The 23,746-nt window shown below is 38.9% G+C and overlaps 1 protein-coding gene across 1 annotated transcript in view; it reads right to left on the reverse strand.

Annotated features, from left to right (window-relative positions):
• Positions 1–724: 724 nt before the first annotated feature.
• The window catches only part of LOC120523230 (ubiquitin carboxyl-terminal hydrolase 35-like), a 75,931-nt gene continuing 52,909 nt past the window's right edge, over positions 725–23,746 (reverse strand). The window contains exons 8-11 of the mRNA XM_039744323.1: positions 12,003–12,096; positions 11,622–11,728; positions 10,138–11,338; positions 725–1,786 (exon numbers count right to left, since the gene is read on the reverse strand). Of these exons, the coding sequence (XP_039600257.1) occupies positions 1,637–1,786; positions 10,138–11,338; positions 11,622–11,728; positions 12,003–12,096 (1,552 nt within the window). The 3' untranslated portion in view covers positions 725–1,636. The remainder of the gene's footprint in view (positions 1,787–10,137; positions 11,339–11,621; positions 11,729–12,002; positions 12,097–23,746) is intronic.

A 23,746-nucleotide genomic window follows, 5' to 3' on the forward strand; every position in this document is an offset into this window, starting at 1 on the left:
AGAAGTGCCACAATGGGCTTTAACAGGCCCTGCCTCTTGACAGCCCCCCTGCCTTGACTCTCTAAGAAGACAAGGAAAAAACTCCCCAAAAAAAAACCGTTGTAGGGAAAAAGAAACTTTGGGAAAGGCAGTTCAAAGAGAGACCCCTTTCCAGGTAGGTTGGGCGTGCAGTGGGTGTCAAAAAGAAGGGGGTCAATACAATACAATACAATACACAGAACAGAACAAATCCTCAATACGGTATAAAAATTCTATAAGTATGGAGTAGAATTTCACATTAAATGATATCACATAATATGATTTGGATTTGTTTAGCGTCCTGGAGACCTCATCCATCAAGCTGCCTCCCCCATTTGGCCATTCCACAGCTGAAATAGCGCTAATCCAATGAAAGGACCCCTCTTTCCCACGATTCCTGTGATCCTCCATCAGGGATGACTTTAACTTAGGTAGGCAACACAATTTGGCAGGTGGGCTGTGGCACCAAGTGTCACATTTGAGTACCGAGAAGCGAAACAGAATAGGTGAGGGTTAGTACCCAATTCTGACTATCCTGTTACTTATGTTACTCACCCATCATCCAGCTGGCAGGCCTATCAAAGCCGCCATACCTGAGCATCCATCTGTGAACAATCTGCATTCGGCTCTTGTCAGACATTGTTGTCTATCTACTTGTCATAATAATCCATACTTGGAAATTGTAAAATGAAACGAACAAGTGGCAGAAATCTCAAACCATTTATTATACTTCATTCTGTTACAGTATAAATCAAGTTCTATCACACCATCTTGTTTAAAATGGAGAGGAAATGAGTGGCATACCTCCAGTTTGTCTACCACAAGCTCTTAACCATCATTACATTTTATTAAGGTGCCGCATAAGCCATGTTACAAGAATAATACATGTGTGCAGCAAGTTGACTGCAGCAGATCCCCTAGAGAGACGTTTGCTGAAAAGGCACTATAGTTTATTATTACAGTTATTATTTTGCACCCAGGTACCACAGGAGTTTTGTAATGGAGTAGGACATTTTTACTAAAGCTTCCATTTTAGCACATGTACCTCTTTTGCCAATTCTGTCCGACGCCCCACGTGGTGGTTCACAATTTATTCTAAGATTGTCTAAATTAAAATGCAGGCAAGTAATTATGTGCTTATTTAAACATCACACATTCTAGTAAAACAAAAGCCTGTCTACATATTCTACGTATCGATTAATGTGTTTAAGGAGCGACTTTCTTCCTGTTTACTGCTTTTGCGTTTACTTTTACAATTCAGAAAAGTGCTCTCCATACTTTGTTTCTCATTTGAACGCCCCTTTGAGCCATTAGGTAAACTTACTTTCAGCATTAAAGCACTCCATCGACACATTAGGACCAATGTACCATACACTGGGAAAAAATGGAAATGAACTGCATTGTGCTTTCCCACCACCCCAAACAATCCTTTTATATTTTATGATTACCAGCAGTAGTGCTGTCATATGTGCAGAGCAGCGTGATATTAGTACCTGCATGTCTGACCATCATACAACTCGTCTCTGCTAGAGTGGCAATGTGCTAAAACAGAATTAAACAGTATGCCGACCCACGAGGTGTTGAGTCCCTCAGCTAGTCTGCTGTTTAAGAAGCGAGTTTAAAGAAAAAAGTGACTCAAGTGCCATCTGCACCCAGAGCTCAGGCACCCACAGTCAGCACCACTCCTTTTGTGCCGCTTCAGCCACACTGGAGGGCCAGTCTCGGTTGCTGAGAGGGCAGCTCTCCGTCTTTCTTCTCTTTCTCGCTCCTAAGAAACAATGAAAGCAAAAGTGCTGCTTACAAAAATGATGAATGTGATCAACGTTGGTTTCAAGCTTACTTAGTTGCCTTTGTGTGAATGTTTTATTCTCACAGTCAAGGATACCAGAAGAATAAACTGGAAATGGACAGAAACAAACCCGTCCTGCACTCCCAGCTGAGACACAAAAGAAAAAAAGGCAAACTGAGGAACACAACTTCACAACATAAGAATAATCAAGAAAGAACATCACATGAATGAATCACATGAGAGACTGACAGAAAGAAGACATGCAACATTTCCCCAAATCCCCTTATTTGCTGTGTGCTTTTATAACAAACTTATTTTGCTGTAGCCCCTCAGATAGCTTGTGCATTGAGACACTGCGGTGAAATTTGTGAGGCGCACTTCACTCAATAAGATCCACGGGAAGCAATGCCTGATCAAGTGACTTTTGAAATGGCCCTAATGCAAGGCTTAGGTCACACTGTAGTTAAGTTAAAGGTGAAATACAAGCGCAGCTGTAAGCACTGCGAACCATGACACTGCTCATATGATGTAACTACTTACTTAAACACTGGCATAAATATTTCAAATTACAAATTATCAGCAGCAATGCTAGAACCACAGCTATCTGCACCTTGATTTACCAAGTCTCTTCATTATCTGAGGCAAACCTTTTTTATGTATGTGTGTATATATATATATATAATATATGTACATATATATACAGTATACAGTGCATCCGGAAAGTATTCACAGCGTATCACTTTTTCCACATTTTGTTATGTTACAGCCTTATTCCAAAATGGATTAAATTAATTTTTTCCCTCAGAATTATACACACAACATCCCATAATGACGAGAAAAAAGTTTACTTGAGGTTTTTGCAAATTTATTAAAAATCAAAAAACTGAGAAAGCACATGTACATAAGTATTCACAGCCTTTGCCATGAAGCTCAAAACTGAGCTCAGGTGCATCCTGATTCCCCTGATCATCCTTGAGATGTTTCTGCAGCTTAATTGGAGCCCACCTGTGGTAAATTCAGTTGATTGGACATGATTTAGAAAGGCACACACCTGTCTATATAAGGTCTCACAGTTGACAGTTCATGTCAGAGCAGAAACCAAGCATGAAGTCAAAGGAATTGTCTGTAGACCTCCGAGACAGGATTGTCTCCAGGCACAAATCTGGGGAAGGTTACAGAAAAATTTCTGCTGCTTTGAAGGTCCCAATGAGCACAGTGGCCTCCATCATCCGTAAGTGAAAGAAGTTCGAAACCACCAGGACTCTTCCTAGAGCTAGCCAGCCATCTAAACGGAGTGATAGGTAGGTGACCAAGAACCCGATGGTCACTCTGTCAGAGTTCCAGAGGTCCTCTGCGGAGAGAGGAGAACCTTCCAGAAGGACAACCATCTCTGCAGCAATCCACCAATCAGGTCTGTATGGTAGAGTGGCCAGACGGAAGCCACTCCTTAGTAAAAGGCACATAGCAGCCCCGCCTGGAGTTTGCCAAAAGGCACCTGAAGGACTCTCTGACCAGGAGAAACAAAATTCTCTGGTCTGATGAGACAAAGATTAAACTCTTTGGTGTGAATGCCAGGTGCAACGTTTAGAGGAAACCAGGCACCGCTCATCACCAGGCCAATACCATCCCTACAGTGAAGCATGGTGGTGGCAGCATCATGCTGTGGCAATGTTTTTCAGCGGCAGGAACTGGGAGACTAGTCAGGATAAAGGGAAAGACGACTGCAGCAATGTACAGAGACATCCTGGATGAAAACCTGCTCCAGAGCGCTCTTGACCTCAGACTGGGATGACAGTTCATCTTTCAGCAGGACAACGACCCTAAGCACACAGCCAAGATATCAAAGGAGTGGCTTCAGGACAACTCTGTGAATGTCCTTGAGTGGCCCAGCCAGAGCCCAGACTTGAATCTGATTGAACATCTCTGGAGAGATCTTAAAATGGCTGTGCAACGACGCTTCCCATCCAACCTGATGGAGCTTGAGAGGTGCTGCAAAGAGGAATGGGCGAAACTGGGCAAGGATAGGTGTGCCAAGCTTGTGGCATCATATTCAAAAAGACTTGAGGCTGTAATTGCTGCCAAAGGTGCATCGACAAAGTATTGAGCAAAGGCTGTGAATACTTATGTACATGTGATTTCTCAGTTTTTTTATTTTTAATAAATTAGTAAACGTTTTTCATGTTGTCATTATGGGGTGTTGTGTGTCACTGAAGCTTTCGAACATTCTTAGCCAATCATGCAATACTGCCTCCGCATTTGCCACGTTATCTTCTAATTACAGAGGCAGAGTCCCATTGCATGGTTCTAACTTGTATTGAGTCGAGGTATTGACACGAACACCATACATACGGATAGTATCAAATTATATATAAGGATACTGTGTATATTAAAACCTTCCTTATCTGAATGTATTATGTGTGAAGGAACTTATTTAATGTCAGTAGCAACTGCTTTGCTGATGTTAGAATTTCTGTTATATAATGATATTTGCCAGTATTTTGAAAGTAAGTTTAGATCTTAACTTGATTTCAGAATACATGAAACATGAGCAGTATTCATAAAAGATAAAATTATTGAGCCTTGCTTATTTCTAACCATCCTTACACAACTATTTATTAAATTCTACTGACAAGCCATCACTAAGGTGCTTTACTATTTGGCATCTTTTAACATGTCATCAAATTCTTCTTTTTCTTGTTTATCTGCATTAAATTCTTTCCAGAGCATGTTTTCTAAAGCATGTTTCTTTGGGTAATCCAGTGAAAATACAATTGTTGTGCATGCTATATGTCTGTAAATAGAAACGTACAACTGCTTCTTTCCTTTTCGTTTTCTTAAAATGAGAGACTTAAGAATGTTCTTTAAACACCGGTTGTCCGTAATAATGTTTTCATTCTCTTCTTGGCTATATTGAAGACTATTTTTCAAGCCTTAAAACTCTTCATTAAGAACCTCTGTTAGAGAGATCCTGGTATTCACTGTGGCTGGTTTATAATCTATAGATTGTAAAACCCTTGCTGTCAGGAAATCCATAAGTGTTGCTAGTCTTTGCCATCTTCTGTGTCTTCACTAAAAACAATCTACATACTTTGCTCAATGATCCAGATTGTCATCATCAAGGGGGCAAGGATTATAAACCAGTAAAGCTGCAGTTAAGTATGACATCACACTTTGTATCAATATGTCTTCCACATCATCTTCCTCGTGGACAGCCTAAGTTAAAACATGGGCTACTAATATTTTTTTTGTTCCTAGCGATGATGAAAGTGGAAGGCGGAACATTTCAGAAAGAAGATAAGAGTTCTTTGCACTGACTTTTATAGTGTTACTGGTACAGTAACAGAATGACCCGGACATTTACAAAAGTGCAGTAAAACAGTGCACTGGCTAAAGGTGTGACACCCCACATTGATCAGAGAACAAACGGACAGCAGCAACAAAGTGTCCGTTGTGAAGGGATTTTGGAATGGAGAATCAGTATTCCTTCCCTGTGTACACTTCATACTGGCCACTAGTGTTGATCTGATTTTTGCATTGCCCTCTGGTTTTAGTATTTCGATCCTTTCGTCTTTCCTGATTGCGTCCTCTGTCTGCCTTTTTGACTATGGTTTTCTGCATCTCCTCGTCTATTTTCACCTCACAATAATTCTGACTGTGTTCTCACAACAGTCAATCTTTGGTTATATTTCAGGTTATTGTTTTGCCAGACTCCTTAAAGAACAACAGTTAATCCTTGCTGCTCAGCTTACTGTTAGATCAGATAAACATAATCTATACTAATAAAAGGCAAAGCCCTCACTCACTCACTCACTCACTCATCACTAATTCTCCAACTTCCCGTGTGGGTGGAAGGCTGAAATTTGGCAGGTTCATTCCTTACAGCTTCCTTACAAAAGTTGGGCAGGTTTCATTTCGAAATTCTACGCGTAATGGTCATAACTGGAAGCTGTTTTTCTCCATTTACTGTAATGGAGATCAGCTTGAAACCCGTGGGGGCGGAGTTTCGTGTGACATCATCACGCCTTCCACGTAATCACGCAATGCGTAGAAAACCAGGAAGACCTCAAAAAAGCGCTGAAGAAAACATGCATTATATAATTGAGAAGGCAGCGAAACAATAAGAAGCGAGCGAGTGACATATACAACCATATTCATGAGTTCTGCTACTGAAACAAAGCAAGGTGTAAACCTAAAGTTTAAATTCATAGGCAGTTCATAGACAGACTGCCGCTGGCGTTTGTAATTTAGTGCCTACCCATATAAGGCCGTCCGTCAGCGGCAATCCAATAGCAAACTGCCACGGGTAAATATGGGTGAAGGACTGTGCTTATGCAGAGGAAGATGAGATGGTCAGGGTGGTGTTTGGCACAAACTCAGCGAAACTGCGAGAGAAAGTTTTAAGTGCCAGGACTAAGGTAACATTAAATACAGCTATGGACATAGCAGGAGATGGCACCAGCACAGCTGGGAACCTTCGATGCATGTACACCGAGCGGCTCACGTGAACTGACGCAGTGCACAGATAAAACGCAACAGTTCCAAAGAGCTGAACAAAACCAATTACACAATTGAAAAGGCAGCAAAAAATATGAAGCGTCTGATACATACAAGCATATTCATAAATCCAGCTACTGCGGAAACAAAGCACACGGTGGAAAAAGTCAATGTCCCGCTAAAGGAAGACAGTGTAAAAAAAACCCGTGCATGCAGTGTGTCGGGTCTCAGATAAAGAAGAAGACGAGCTGTTTATTGATGCAGTAAGAAACGAATCGATGAATGAAACCTGTCATCTTTACAACGATTGACAAAACGGAATGTAACTTGAACACAACACATCCTACAAATACGAACCTGATTGAAAGAAATAATGATAATCAAATCCTTGATGACAGCAACACTCAGTAAAACTCACAAAACAATTACTGTATATTGACAGTCATGTTACGTTATTTTTAAAATGTTCCCTTTTCTTTTTCATAGCTTCTTTAACACACTACGTCTCCGCTGCGATACGCGGGTAGATATATATATGTATATATATACCCCGATCTACATACTCGAATAATGGATACTTTATTAGACATCAATGATTGTTTTGGTAATGCCATACTCAGTGTATTCATTAGATGAACTGTAAAAAAGTAAGAGCGAGGGTAGGATGACTTATTGAGGCATGCAAGCAAAACCACAATAGCATGCGGGCTCGATGTACGAAAAAATATATCTTTTCAAGTTCTATTTAGTCCATACTGTATGTGTCAAACTGAAGGGCCAGGCCACATCCGCCCGGCGTAATTATATCCGCCCGAGATCATTTTATATACTGTATTATTGTTATTAATGGCCCGGGGATATGAAGCGCTGGTAACACAATAAACTACAGATCCCATAATGCAGCGCTTCAGCTGCCTCAACACTTACCGTCCCCGCCGTCTCTTCAGTCATTTCCTTACTTTGCGAAGGAAGCAGCTTTCTCAGAGCTTCTGCACTGTTTTATAAACGAACGATATATAAGAAAGTCCTTTTTCCTTGCTTCGCCAACGAAGCAGCCTTTTTATTTAATCCACGGGTTCTCCGCTGTTTCATTGTTCATTTATTACGATTTTTATAGTTATTGTGTAGGTTTTATTTAATGCACGGGTTCTCTTCTGTGTTCACTGCGGTGTCTTCTTTCGTTTACGACCTTCGCCAAGGAAGCAGAAACTTACAACCACCGAAACTTTGTAACGGCACAAGACTTCAGGTCACATCTCTACAAAACAACCTAATTGAAGCAACTATATTTACTGGCAGTGCCTCAGGTGACACAGTTTTTATTCCTCGCATCCCCGTTATACCATCTAATCTCCCATTTTAATTCAAACGCGTTCAATTTCCGGTAAGGCTCTGCTTCGCAATGACAATTAATAAGTTTCAGGGACAAACACTACAAAAGGTTGGCATTGATTTGAGGCGGGATTGCTTTTCACATGGCCAACTGTATGTTGCATGCTCAAGAGTGAGCTCAGCACACAGCTTAGTCATATTACAACCAGAGGGCCGAACTGACAACGTGGTATACAGAGAGATCTTTAACAATTAATTTTTTACATATTTTCCTTCAGTCTAAAAATGTTTACTTTTTCATTAATAAAAATATTCAGACAGTATTTCACTGCTGCGAAGCGCGGGTATTTTGCTAGTCTATACTAATAAAAGGCAAAGCCCTCACTCACTGACTCATCACTAATTCTCCAACTTTCCATGTAGGTAGAAGGCTGAAATTTGGCAGGCTCATTCCTTACAGCTTACTTACAAAAGTTAAGCACGTTTCATTTCAAAATTCTATGCGTAACGGTCATAACTGAATCCTACTTACGTACATATACACGGCCATAGCCTGCAGCTCGGTCACCATGTGAGGCGGAGTTGTGTCCCCCATCACCACGCCTCCCACGTAGTTGGCTGCCTGCCTGCCTATATTGCGTCCCCCATACCCACGCCTCCCACGTAATTGAGTGCCTGCCCATATAAGGCCGTTCGTCAGCAGCAATCCAATAGACACGCTGCTGCTAAATATTCGCAGGCAAATCAAAAAGTTAATACCGGGAATGCCTGTTAAAAATCTTAGATTCACGAGTAGTGATTTGGGTGGTGAGATGTCTATCGAGGTGATCACTCTAATATTTATATGTCATTGAAATGTATTATTATCAGGCATGGTTTAGGCACCTATGTCATTAGGAAGGCACCAGAAAAAGGGACCTCAAGGTTACTATTATAGAAGTTCATTTAGAGCACGAATGCTGTGAATGTAAGAGCTGTAATAAATAAAGTTCCCCTGCATACTCGCCATCATTTCATTTTTCACAATTTGTGAAAACAAGACATGGTTTCAGAATAGAGGACAGTCATGGATTTTGTTGGAGTTCCCTCGCCACGAATTGACTGGGATTCTCTTAACCTGCCGGGAGAATGGAAAAAGTTCCGACAGCACGTGGAGCTGATGTTTTCTGGCCTGCTAAAAGGCAAAGACGAGAGTGAGAAATGCAGCTACCTGCTCCTGTAGACTGGGGGAAAAGGAAGAGACATTTTTAACACATGGACTCTCACCCAGGAGGAAGCCAAGGTACTGAAAACTTATTGTGACCGTTTTGAGGCGTTTGTCATGGCTAAGACGAATACGATATTCGTGAGATACAAGTTTAATGAGAAGACGCAAGATATAACTATAAACAAGACTTTTGATCACATTGTAACAGAGTTAAAACTGCTGGTGAAGGACTGTGCTAATGCAAACGAAGATGAGATGGTCAGGGATAGACTAGTGTTTGGCACAAACTCAGCAAAAGTGTGAGAGAAACTTTTAAGTGCTGGGTCTGAGCTAACTTTAAATAAAGCCGTGGACATCGCAAGATCGCACAAGATAGCACAAGCAAAGCTGAGAAACTTTGATGCATGTACTCCGAGTGGCTCACGTGAACTGACTGTGAACGCAGTACGCAGACAAAAAGGAAGAGCTCCAAAGAGCGCTGAACAAAAAACACATTACACAATTGAGAAGGCAGCAAAAGAATATGAAGCGAGTGAGGCATACAAGCATATTCATAAGTGCAGCTACTGCGGAAACAAAGCACACGGTGGAAAAAGTCAATGTCCAGCTGAAGGAAGACAGTGTAAAAAAATGTGGTAAATGGAACCACTTCGCTAAAGTTTGCAGGAAAGGTAAACTGGGAAAGGTGAACCCGTGCATGCAGTGTGTGATGTCTCAGATAAAGAGGAAGACGAGCTGTTTATTGATGCAGTAAGAAAGGAACAGTCCTCTGAAGCTGAACAAGCCTTTGTAGACATATCAATGGGAAAGCAAAGTGTAAAGCTTAAGTTTAAATTAAGTTCATAGACACACTGCCACTAAATATTCGCAGGCAAATCCACAACGTAGTTTAATATCGGGAATGCCTATTAAACATCTTAGATTCACGAGTACCGATTTGGGTAGTGAACACTTCGATGGAATGTAACTTGAACACAACACATTCTCCAAATACAAACCTGATTGAAAGAAATAATGATAATCAAGTCCTTGATGACAGCAACACTCACAAAACAATTACTGTATATTGACAATCATGTTACGTTATTTTCAAAATGTTTCCTTTTCTTTTTCATAACTTCTTTAACACACACTTCTCCGCTGCGAAGCGCGGGTATTTTGCTAGTAACAAATAATCTTAGCATACACAGACAAATGGCATTATGAGTGTCAGCTGGATAATAAATAGCAAGGTTATTTTCTCAGTATGATGTCATATTGGTCTTTATTTTACTAATAAAACATAATGTACTCTTACCTGTGCATATAATAAGTTGTCTTTGGAAATGCTTTCACTAAGTTCTTTGTTCAATGCCATTTCTCCATACATCTTCTCAGCAGTTGAGAAGCTCTCGTTTTCAATCACTGGCAATAATCTCTTACGAAAAAACATGACATAAGCCGTATCCTTGGGAAAATAGGTTGTTACATTGCTAACAGATTCAAAGGAGGAGTAGGAAACCCGAGTGTCATTGAAAAGGAACCACTGGCGTTCTGCTGATTTCTGACTGCTTGGGGCCTTAACCTCTTCCCTGTCACTATGAATCGCTTCAGGCCCACCAACTCCACCAGTGCATTCTCTTGCATAGCAATAGTAGTGCCCACTCTCTGAAGAAATACCAGAGTGGACAACAACACTACAAAGATCATAGGTCAAGGATACATAAGCACAGCCATCTGCAGGAGGTATGGCCTTGTGATGTTTGTTGTCTGTTCCAAATGTGCCTGGCTCACGTGATGACACATCCCAGACTGGTAGCTTTAATACTAATGGGATTGAAACATTATCAAGGATTTTTCTTCTTCTCATAGTTCCTAGGTCAAATGAAAATCTAAGAAGTGTCAGTATGAGATAAGGAGGACCCTCAGTTAATTCCACTACCTTCTCTGCATCTGTTAAAGCACAGCACTTCTGGCAATGATATTGGTTTTCTCCAGTCAACATTTCTGGAGAAAGAAAGAAATTAATCAAATCTGGTATTGACCTCAAGGAATGTGGAAGGCTTGGCTGCTCTTGTGACGATCCTGGAGAGGATGAATCCATTTTAGCACTTTTGTCAGTTGTTTTTAAATGTACACCATCAATGTTTCCAAAAGTTGGGCTTTCATGTTTTGAAGTAGTGTCTGTTAAAGTTTTTCTAATTCTCCTTGGCGATGAAGGCACTTGGCTTTGTTGTTTCAAGGTAGATGCTACATGCAATGGCTCCGTATTTTCTACCACAGTCTGAGAAGGATCAATAATAAAACTCTTTGAAAGTGAGATATCGTGTGGTGGCAGGGCCAAGGACAAATCTGTAAATACTTCCTCCTTCCATGATACATTCTGACAGCAAAGACACCGAATTCTAGTTACCATTTTTCCACCAAACATTTGCTCTATCAGTGTTTTGCTTTCACTTTTTTGCACACCACTTTGTGTGAAAGACGCGTGTCTAAGGGTCTTCTCTTCTTCGTGCAGCCTGAAGAAAGCAAAACATGTGGAAAGCAACATAAAAATGCATACATCGATATAAGTCAGAATAACCAATTTCTACCACTTGTACAGAACGTGTGCTTCTTAAGCGTGCAGATACGCACAATCAAAGAGTCACTGACATCGTCGTACAATTTTACTGTGAAGTAAGTGTGCATTTCCTTGTATTGTATTATAGTTGTAAATATGAGTAAACTTACGACAACTTGTTTTTTTATTAGTTTTTTCTCAGCTAGACAATTCTCTTGGCAACATAACTGAGAACTTACTTGTCCAGAAGATATTTAAGGTATTCAGAGCAATCCTGTTGAGATCCAACATTAAACCAGGGGGGACACGATGCAGTCAGAAATTTATTTGGAGAAATAAATGGCCGCTAGAAAGAGAAATAATTTACAGAGAAAATCTATTACTCTGAATATGGGTGTCCTTTAAATTATACAGTATTGTGTTAAAATCATTTATATGTCAGCAGTATTTATAAAAGACCTTAGTAAGATGGTCTCTGCAGTCGTTTTTTGAGGAATCTCACTTTGATACAGCGCTTTGAAAAAGACACTACTGGTAAGCTGTAATTTTAGGACATTATTTTGTTTTTTCTGTTAGTGATAAAAAAAAACTGACTCTAAGCTTTACTGGAATACACAAACCTGACTGTGCTCCAGAAAACCAAAAAGCTGCTGTAGTTTCATCATCAATGGGAAACGACTGCACTGCTTCAGGGTCATCACAGCATACCGGAAACTGAGAGAGTGAAACAAAAAAATGTGTTTAAGCCAAAACCTGCAATACATTTAAGGTCTTCTGCATACAAAATACTTTTTTTTGTAAACTCTTGAAAAACAATTGTGAATTTCCAGCAGAAATTTCTAAAAAAGGACTGCAGATATTTTATGCATTCTGTATGGAAGTCAGTAAATGAAGCCTGAAATGGCGGACAACTTCTATTTGAGTACATAGAAGTCATTTAAAAATTGCACAGTATCAATGTGAAAAAGAAAGCCAACTACCTGATAGATCAACACAAATAAAGACGAAACCCTGTCGTTCAGCTGTGCCTGATAGACTGTTAATATAAAAGTAAAATGTAGTCGGCGTGACTAAACATGTATTACTTTAGAAACTTTGATTACAATTACTTTCCTATCACAACATTTACATGTAAAGTAGAACTTTCTCATTCTCAAATACTCTAACGTCCTAGGTGGTGCAGTAAGAGTGAAATGAGTGAAACAGTCACTTCCATCGTTTTTGTTAATTAAAGTACAAATTCTGTGCACATAAGCAGTGACTCTCCTGCTGTAATGGTGGCATCAATAGTAACAGTTTCATAATAATAATGCTAATAATAATTGTGACCCGACATTTGCTCAATAGACATATGCGCGCCGACAAAATAGCGCTGATTAAAACGCGTCGTCAAAATCGTCCCAACAAAATCACTAAATATGAATTACTAGTTTAAAGCATATATAATAATGTTTATTTTAGAAGTCAATATTATGAGTTGCGGCATGCCATCAGCACGGCATGCAGATGCAGGAAGAGTTGCAGCAAGGGCGTCCCACTCTCTTGACCTCTCTCGCGATTTTGTTGTGGTGATTTTGTCGGCGCGCATTTGTCGAAAACCAGTTAGCGGGTTTGTCGGCGCTCATTTGTCCGTCGCAGTTTTGTCGGGGCCCATATGTCTATCGCGCTTTTGTCGGTGAACCATAATAATAATAATGCTACTACTACTAAGGGCAGTAGCAGCAGCAAGTGCACCACAGAAGGCCTCAATGCATAACGTTGGAACACTGCAGACCAGTATGCGACTTCGCCATCTGCTTCCAGTGCCTGCCTGAGGAGAGCTCATAAACCCAGGCTCTCGCCCACAGCCACTGCTAATGCCTGACTTAGGGATTCTTCTCAGGATAGACAGCTAAAATCCATGCGAATTCAGCCGTTTTCCATCTGTTTGCTCCAAGCCAATTTGGTACTTTGCTAGAAAATGTTTGCTTTGTTTGCAAATGTTAAGTGTAAACCGTATGAGATGCAGCAGCTATGAATAATCTCAATGTAAGTCGGTGAAGAGCCAGCCATATTATAAGTCTTTAATGATGGAAAAATGGCTCTTAATAGTGTGGTTTGATAGCTTCAGTTACCTTTTGACATAGGTGTGTTTATTACAATGTAACTAACTGTATGAAATTGTAACGTACTGTAGCCAGTTATATCCCCAAAAAAGTTGCTGTGGATAAAGGCATCACCAAATAAGTAAATACTAATAATAATAATGGAATTTGTTATTTTAGGAAAAAATGAAACTCAATTTTAGGACTTAGGAATGCATTGATTATTTTCCTATTGAAATTAAAAACAATTCCGTTTTCAAAATTTGAGAGTTCTTTTCTGGCATGTACTATGCTCATAAATTGTAGAGTATATTTATTTGCAAATTACCCAGCCCTCCTTCATCATGACAGACAAATAAGCATTAAAGTGGCCTATAATATGGCAAAATCTTATAAGGGACAAAAATATTTTTTAGAAAATTAATCTCTATATTTTCTTTACGAAAAGGAATAGATGCATGGTGCCACAGATGAAAATGTTAAATTTGTATAAAAAAACAAAACTATCGATAACATGCTTCTTTCTTTCTCTCTTATCTTTAACCGTAGTCACATTAAACATCAGCATTTAAAATGTGCTGTGGTGTGCTGGCGCCCTGCCCAGGGTTTGTTTCCTGCCTTGCGCCCTGTGTTGGCTAGGATTGACTCCATCAGACCCCCGTGACCCTGTAGTTACGATATAGCGGGCTGGATAATGGATGGATGGATTTAAAATGTGGTACATGTAATCATTATGAAAGCAATCGAAGTTTCTGTTTCACACTTTTTTCCCCCTAAGGTTGCCAAATAATGTTACAATTAGACCTCAATAGTCCAAACCACTGCTCAGATTTAAAGAGTCAAGTTTACCGTCGCCTACTTTTCTTGCGATATAAGGAAGTAAGTAAGACCAAAGATGCTTCTAAAATTACTTGTTTATTGCTATAAAATTGTCTCCATCATGAGAAAAATACACTCTCCTCCATTGTTCTAAGAACATGTAGGATATTCACGCCAGTCTTTATTTCTATCAGATTCTAAATAAATAAAATGTACTAAGATTTTATAGTCTGGAGGCATAACAGCATTTTTGATTTCCTTTTAATTTTTCATTGGTATCTTTCATATTCTGTAATTTAAAGTGTTTACCTTCAGAGTGCTCACCATTCGTTGTTCTTTATGAGATAACCTCTGACTTGCTCTCTGCTATTTAGCTGGAGCTCATCACTTTGGTTCATAAGCACGTCATTAGTATTCTGTACATGTTTCTGTTCCTGTAAATACTATCATGATATCTGTGTTATTCATTGCTTAAGAAAAACAAAATGGCTTATTTTCTAATAATATAAAGTGAATCAATATAACTAATGCCAAATATTCTGTTTGCAAAAGTATTCTTTAATGCAATAAGCAAATAATGCCCTTTTCCAGCTGTTTTAACTGCTGATCAATATCTGTGGCTAGCATCTGGAATATTACTAAACTAAAAAGCATTCTGGCACAAGTTAAAAAAGGTATAACACTCCATAATTAGGTAGAATTATGAGTGCATAAAACATTAGTGCCCACTTCCATCCTCATTTCCCTGCTATAGAGTAGCTAATTTCGCACATACAAAGTGCATCTCATGCACAAAATGTTTCTTTGGGATCAATTCTGGGAATGTGAATGTGTATATAAGATAAGGAAGTATTAAAATAGCATTTTGACAGCAGCCTGCAAGCAAACATGTTTTTGGCCGCATTCCTCTATTCCTCTCCTGAAAAACGCAAAAGTCCTCATTATTGTACAGTACATTACTACTGTTTATATTCCATTCCGTTGACCCACTGCCCCTTCTCCACGAGTCTGCATGGGCAGGTACCCCTGATACGCCATTTTACCTCCCACAGCCCAAAGACAGTAACATGTTACAGCAACTGGTAATTCTACATTAGGCCTGTGTGACTGTGTGGGCAGCATTGAAGGGCCCTACAATGTCAATGTCAATTTATTTATATACTGTAGCACATTTAAAACATGCTGCGGCCAAAGTGCTTTACAATAATAGAATAAAAGAAAAAACAAAAACAATAAAACATAAATAGTAATTAAATATATGAACATAAAATAAGATAGATAATAAATAGAAATAATGTTATATGATCATAAAGAGGAAACCATCAGTATTACTGAAGGTCACCGAATGCAAGTGAACAGAAGTGAGTCTTTAACCTCATTTTAAACTGTTCAATTGTACACGACTCCTTTATATGATGAGGTAAAGAGTTCCACAGGCGCGGAGCAACAGCTGCAAAGGCCCTGTCCCCCTTGGTTTTACATTTGGTACAAGGGACAACAAGAGACAACTGACCAGAAGATCTAAGCACTCTAGATGGCTGGTGTAAAACACACAGTTCAGATAAATAAGCAGGAGCAAGCCCATGTCAAGATTTAAAAACTAGCAGCTACAATGGGCAGAGCTACCAACAAGCTTTGGTTGCCTGGCTTGAGGCTGATATTGCTGGAGTAGGAACCATGACATTGAATGAGAAGAAGTGGCTCTTGTGTTTTGTTATTCTTTATGTAAATAACCTGAAATAAGCGTATGTTGTTATCTTACCTAGCATCCTCAACCCACAGCTATAGACAAAGAGAGAGTTAAACCAGCATTCATTCAGTAACACTACAGAGAAATTCACGTTCTATATGTTGGCTACAGTCCATGCACAAATAGCATTGAAAGTGTTTTCCATAAGTTTGGGAAACAACTACTATAGTATGATAACTTGACTCCAAGTCTACAGAAAAGCTCACAGCTTCCTGCAGTGTCAAACTGTAATGCTTCACAGAGGAAGTACAGGAACAGAAAACAAGAACAAACACTAAGTGATCTCGATACTCTGCAATGACCGCTTAGTCTTTCTTGATGCACACTTACACTTAGGGTTGTCATACTACTGAACAACTGAACAATCTTTGAAAAGTATCCGTATCACAGATTTAGAAAGGTGCACAAAACCGAAGATCAAAACTTTTTACTATCTAAAACAAAAAAACTAAATAAAAGTAACCAGATTCCTCTTGAGGGAGAGCACTTGTTCAAGAGCCTCTGATGCTGTCGCAATGCAAGTACGTCAATCTCCTGTAAACAGCACTGTAGCCTAAAGCTGTGCTTTCCAAGTGTCTTCCATGGTGACACCCTCAAGGACTTCTGCTCAACATCCTAAAATCCCTGAGTAAATGTTTGTGAGCTCAGTCCGAATACATTGCTTCCAAAGATTTGTTTTTGAAATGACTGTTCAGAGTTCATAGCTGTTAAGAAACAAATGACGATGATTGCTATTATTATTAATATTATTATTATTGTAGTTTACTACAATTACATCATATTTACATATTTATTTTTTGAGAAGTTCTCATTAGAGAATTTTGTTTATTTCTAGTAGATCACAGAAGAAGTCAAAAAAGGAGTGTGCAGGAAAGTACATCTGATAAAGATATTATCGATACTAAGGAAAATGAACACTGATACTGTTTCAGAATCGATATTTACAGATAGACAGTTTTGACAACACTTCTTACACTACTGCCAAAATGCAGAATACAAACAACATTGTAGTTTATTAAACTGAAAAAAATTATATAGTAGGAGAAGTATAAGCAAAAATAAGTAACAGCATGAAAATAAAATAAAAAAAAAGTATTTGACCTCAAGGATAGGGGATAATACAGTACTTGGAAATCTAGAAAAAGACTGCTGGCAAAAGATACTGTCCCTCGTGTTTAAGCCATTTAACTAGTCGTCAGGAAGACTATGATAGTGCTGTTGATAATTCAGAATTTAACAGCAAAGGTTTATAGATGATTTGTGTCTCTATATACAGGGTGGTCCAGATCTAATTATGCAGATCCAGATTGTCTGGATGACTTTGATTTATGTGGGGACGATTCCAGTTCGGCGCGAAGACGATTCTTCATGTCATCAGTTCTCGATGGTCCGGGATTTTTTGGGTGATTTTCTATTTAATAAACTTAATAAGTTAAAGCGTAATGAAAATTGCATAATTAGATCTGGACCACCCTATAGAAAATTGCCTTAGGTTACAAATGGAGCTGCATTTTGATCTTTGCATAGTCTGCTAATGCTTTATGAAGGAAAACCGCTTTAGAGAAAGATACAGTAATCTGCAGTAAGCATCTGACAGGGACAGATAGAGCTAGATTCTAAAAACGTTACATACAATAAATGACAGAGAAAGACAGCTGAGCTCTGATAACGTCATATCCAGTAAATTACGGATACAATAAAAGTCCTAATTGTAAACAAATGTGTTGCTCGGAATGATGGTTACTGCCAACGTACAACAACAAGGCTGGTCATTATGGATGATGAGATAACTTTCCAAGATCAACTGTCTAACAGGGATCAGGCTTTCTGAGCAGTGATCAAGATCCCACAAGAAGCGATTCTCCCCTGTGAACTGTTAGTTGAAGTAAACAGCATTCCCCTGTGTGCTGCTATTATTAAGGTGAGAATGCCCATATGCTGATGGCCATGCAGGAGTGATTTTCATGTTCAAGATCGATGCCTTTGTATTAATGGACAATGAAGCCATTTTTTTGGAAACATAAAGGTAATGAACAAGATTGGTTCAAGCACTGCATATTCGTAGACATCACAATTCACAAGCAGTAGAGAACACAATGGGTATAGCAAAATCTCCAGTGGTAAGTTAAAAACTAAAAGCGCATCTATGAAAAGAGTGTTTACACTGTTAAGGAATAATTTAATACTGTAAAAGTTGATTTAACACTGGCTATTTTGCTGTTTAAAAGGCACCACTGTTTCATGTCCTGAGAGCATGCAGGCTTAGAACGGCTGCAGATGTGTGCGTGACAGCACTGCTCCAGGGTTGACGGCGGTGCTTGGCTGATCGCATATTCATGTGCAAATGCGTGATGATCAGTCAGGCGCCATATTCACACATGAGAGTGAGCGGAGAGTCACATATAGTGGTAGGCGCCGTCGTGAGTGGCCTCTCTATCTATCTGCACCTGTTCAGGCCACATAAAGAGAGCCGGCACGGATGGGAAAAGGGAAGAGAGAGCAGAAGAAAAAATTCAAAGGAGAGAATCGAGGTTAAAGAAGAAAAAAAGGAGCAAGAAACAGGAGAAGGAGAGCCCATGTTAAAGAGGGATGGAGGCAGGTGGTTGGGCTTGAGCCTCAGGCAGAAGAGCCAGGGGCTGAAAAAGGGTTGCTCATATTGAACTATGCTGGTGCAGCAGGGTGTGCAGATTGGTGTGGCACCCCATAGATACAGCAGGCCTGGCAATGGGGACCCGAGGCAGAAATTAAAGGTGGACTGCACCTGTTGGTGGGCATCTCCCCTTACTGCATGGCGTGGACAGAATAAGAGGAGGAGACACCAGGTTTTAGAGGACAGCATTGAAGGCGCGTGTTTTAAAAGAAACAGGACTATCTCTGGACTTTTAACCTCATTTTATGGATTATTTATTTGGACTGTTTTAACCTCCAAAGATTATTTATTTATTAAGTGTTATTTTACTGCACTTTAATTTGGTCATTGGATTTGATTGATTTTAATAAAAGCACCTGCCCCTTGATATGTGTGTGTTCTCATTTGTCCGGCACATCTCGGTTCATGACTATCTACAGTTTGGGTTCAAGAGGCTCCCGGATGCACAGGGAGCATGCTGCCAACTTATTATTTAACATATTATTTAACAATATTTTTTTGCAAAAATACATGCATTTTGCTTATTATGAGCATATGACTGGATGATTTGATATCTGGATTACGTAACACGAGTAATGTGAGGTTTTTTGTTTTTTTCCCCGGCTGTTTTGATATTATTTGCTGTTGTCCAGCATTGATGACCATTGGCTCTCATTCTATCAGAAACGTTATGTCCGTTCTGTAAAAAAACACAAGATTTAACATTTTTCTTGGCTATCATGACAAACTACTTGGGGTAAGTAACATATAAAATATTTTTGGGTGGAATGTAGTTTTTAAAAAAATGCTATATACAGTATGGCAGAATAAACTGAATCAACTAGGTTGCCAAATCAGGCCCCTGTGAACACTCACTATGCATGTAAAAAGAAGTCACCGAGTAATATAAGTATTGTTTGTACTTGTGATTTAATAATTGCTCTAGAAAAAGCAATGGCCAAATTACTAACAGTAATACTATGTGACTGCGGTGGGCTGGCGCCCTGCTCGGGTTTGTTTCCTGCCTTGTACCCTGTGTTGGCTGGGATTGGCTCCAGCAGACCCCCGTGACCCTGTAGTTAGGGTATAGCAGGTTGGATAATGGACAGATGGATGGATTATACTATGTGATATAAATTTTAACAGTGTTTTGAGGGTCAGTAATTTGCTGTATATTGCAACGACAATAGTAACATGGGCAGACATGCAAAACTATATAAAACAAAGCTGATACTGATCTTTAAAAGTATTTTCATGGAGAAGTATCCAAATCCTTTAAATCACAATTACAGTAGATTCATTATCCTTGAAACAAGCTTTGTTCTGACACTTCAAAGACCAATATGTTCACTGTTGATTGTAAGGTTTGGTAAGCTATAGTTTCTGGGCAAGAATCCGCACATCCCGAACCATGCAGACCTCACCACATTATTCTGCAATTTGAAAGTCATTACTATAGGTGGACTGTACAATTTAGAAAAGACTTGATTAATTGCAAATACATTATGGCCTAAAGCAAAATTCATCAGTTGCTTTCCGGAAAAGTGCATTCTATATTTGTGTGGCTTGTAAATAATTCAATAATATTGAATTGTCAGATGGTAACAAAAGGTTCTGTATTATTGATTCTTTAATGATGAGATGCAGTTATTCATCAATGTTGGAAATGTTTATATAATTAAAATCACTATAATAAAATTTGACCTGTTTTGTGTAGACGTTTCTGTTTAACACAAAACACACAAAAAGTAATTTTATTGTGACTGTTTAAATGTAGTAATGACAGTAAGGGAACAATCATTTTTACTTTCCTACTAAGTAACTAAACTCTGTCAACGGTTTATGGTAGTAGCACTGTAAACACCTCATGACACTACAATGAATGCTGTGGCAGATTTATAAATGAGATTAATGACAAAACAGGATTTGCATGGTTGAAACCTGATAATAGTTTGTCTTTGAAATGTGTTTTTTTATAAAGAGTGTTACTTGATTGTCTTTCTGACTCTGAATTCACACACAATCTGACTTCTTAGCATGACAACTACAATAAGTGTTTTACAGTGCAATGGATCAAACGTTAACAAGCAATTATAACACGCCACTCATGTCAATCTGACTGGTAAAAGTTTAGTCAAAAATCAGAATTTGTTAAAACATGCCAAAGGGAAAGAGGACATTTAACATTTTGGCTTGTGTAGCGGTTTGCTAAGTAACTCACAAATTAAAAGTCCTGTGTAGGTGTCACAAATGCATTTGTTCCCAGCTGAGTTTTTCATTTTTTACAACTTTTTACTATTTTATGTCCTCATTATGGTGCCTTTTATTGGTTGTGTTCCAAAGGCTGCCACCATTTTGAACTGGATTTTCATTGACTCGGCCCGTTGTGTACAGTAACAATATCTGCTGCTAATCACAGACACTGTCAGCATTGCTACATGCGATGTCACTGCATCAAAGTAATAAAAACAGGATGGCATGCCTGGTTCAACTTTCAAGCTTTGGTTAGTAATACAAAAATACACAATCTTGCCTAGTTAGTTTAGGGGAAGGATTATTACTTATTAAGAATACAGCACATTGATTTTTGTTTTGATGATGACAGATTAGTGTACAGTTTCAAATTTGCCACAAAAGACATCACTTCAACATGTACATTTTGCACGTTTTCCTTATTTAATCATCTGATTGCGACTCCTGATGGGAAAACCAGATTCCCAGTACAAGATTGTCAGACACTGGGAGAACTGGGAGAGGCATGCGCATACAAGCCACTTGTACAAAAGTTCACATTCGCAGCTGCCTGAGGTAAGTTTATCATAAATGTAAAAAAAAGAAAAAATCAAAAGTCACTTATCCAGAAATGAATTTAAGAGGGAAGGAATTATGTAAGTGTTGCTCTGTAAACATACAGCAAACAAATACGTGCTGCAACATCTCAGCTGCATTATCTGCCCTTTAGAAAGATTCAGTATTTGTCTCGGCGAAGCTCCAAACCTGCTGTCCATCGTGTCCTGAAGCAGGCAACCATTTTACCTTGAGATCTCACCAGAGATTTGAACTCTCCGTCTGGTACTTCTTCCACAAATGATATGTTTAATAAATTTGAACTTTACTTAGTCATAGGCCTTCCATAATCAACAGCTAACAGCACAGCAATCAAAACCATTTTTATACCACTTGAATAGAATCCTGCTGTCCATAAAAACTATTGAGCCATCACAAGCCTATTTAGGTTACCTTCTTTAACTGCATGAAATTGTAAAATACTGTTAAAAAGTGTGTATTTAATGTCGTCCTCCAACACTTGTTGCTATTATTTTTAAATATATATTGTTATAAAAATTGTTAGGAACAAAAATGTGATAGCTGGCTCTCTGATGAAATAACTAATACAATTTAAAATGCAAGTGTTTATTTGCTCATGAAAACACCAGAAAAGATTAGATTAAGGTATATATTCTAAAAAAAGTAACCTGTTCTCTCTCTCTCTCTCTCTCTCTCTCTCTCTCTCTCTCTCTCTCTATATATATATATATATATATATATAGTACATCAGTCTGTGTGTAATGAATGAATCTAATATACAAGTTTTAGTTTTTGAATGGAATTACTGAAATAAATCAACTTTGTCATGATATTCTAATTTTATGACCGGCAACTGTATATATATACACAGTAAAGGCCAAAAGTTTGGACACATTTCCTCATTCAATGTGTTTTCTTTATTTTCATGACCATTTACAGCACTCCATCACTCTCCTTCTTGGTCAAATAGCCCTTACGCAGCCTGGAGGTGTGTTTGGGGTCATTGTCCTGTTGAAAAATAAATGATCGTCCAACTAACCTGACTTCTGCACAACACAACTGCTGGTCCCAACCCCATTGATAAAGCAAGAAATTCCACTAAATAACCCTGATAAGGCACACCTGTGAAGTGAAAACCATTTCAGGTGACTACCTGTTGAAGCTCATCGAGAGAATGCCAAGAGTGTGCAAAGCAGTAATCAGAGCAAAGGGTGGCTATTTTGAAGAAACTAGAATATAAAACGTTTTCAGTTCTTTCACCTTTTTTTGTTAAGTACATAACTCCACATGTGTTCATTCATAGTTTTGATGCCTTCAGTGAGAATCTGCCAATGTAAATGGTCATGAAAATAAAGAAAACACATTGAATGAGGAGGTGTGTCCAAACTTTTGGCCTTTACTGTATATATGTATATATATATATATATATATATATATAAAATCCTAAGCCTAAAAGTGCAATGATTTTATGTCACATTTTTATGTGACCTTTTTTATCACACTTTAAATCTGGCTTATTTTAAAACCTACATATACTGTATATGTTTGGTATCATTCTTTTCAGAATTGATGTTGTTAGATTTTTAGATTCTTTTTCCGTTTTTAAATTATAAACTAAAAAAATATCAAGAACTCACGTCCTGTGAGACGAGACTTAACGAAGAGTGCCAAGAGATTTAAACACACCCGGGGACGGAAATGAAAGACAAAGAGTAGGACAGCTGCTGTACAGGCTTTTAAATGTTCGAAATGCTGTGCAAGATGTACATCAAGCAGCACGGCAGCAGCAAGCCAGCAGTTGATCGAGCAAAGAGGAGGTAAAAGAAAACTGCATTTGTTTCCCATCGTACCACCGTTTAAGAGGGGGTTTCGGAGGAGCGACCATGTCTCCTTGGGGTGCGTTCAGCCCCCCTGTTCACAATGTGAGCGTCAGACTGGCTGCAACTGGAGGTTGGACGCCGAAGATGCCAGGAGGGGTTGAGCACCGAAGGCACCGGGTGGCTTGCTCCACTAGTAAATCTATAACTTTAAAATATTTAGAAAAATTCAGCTGCTGAGTGTGTGAGTTGATTCTAAATTCTGCCCGTTTTGCATATACCTAATAAATATATTCGTGTGTACTGTCAAAGTGAGCCTGCAGAGTCGCCTTTTGCCGCCAACAAAAACAATTCAAAAGTGTTCTTCAGGGATGCACCAACTTAACTGGAAGATGCAAACAAACGGCTGTTTCATACTTTAAAAAATAGGCACTCATATACGGGCTCTTTTGTCACT

Source organism: Polypterus senegalus, chromosome 2, assembly GCF_016835505.1.
Source record: "Polypterus senegalus isolate Bchr_013 chromosome 2, ASM1683550v1, whole genome shotgun sequence".
Lineage (NCBI taxonomy): Eukaryota > Metazoa > Chordata > Cladistia > Polypteriformes > Polypteridae > Polypterus > Polypterus senegalus.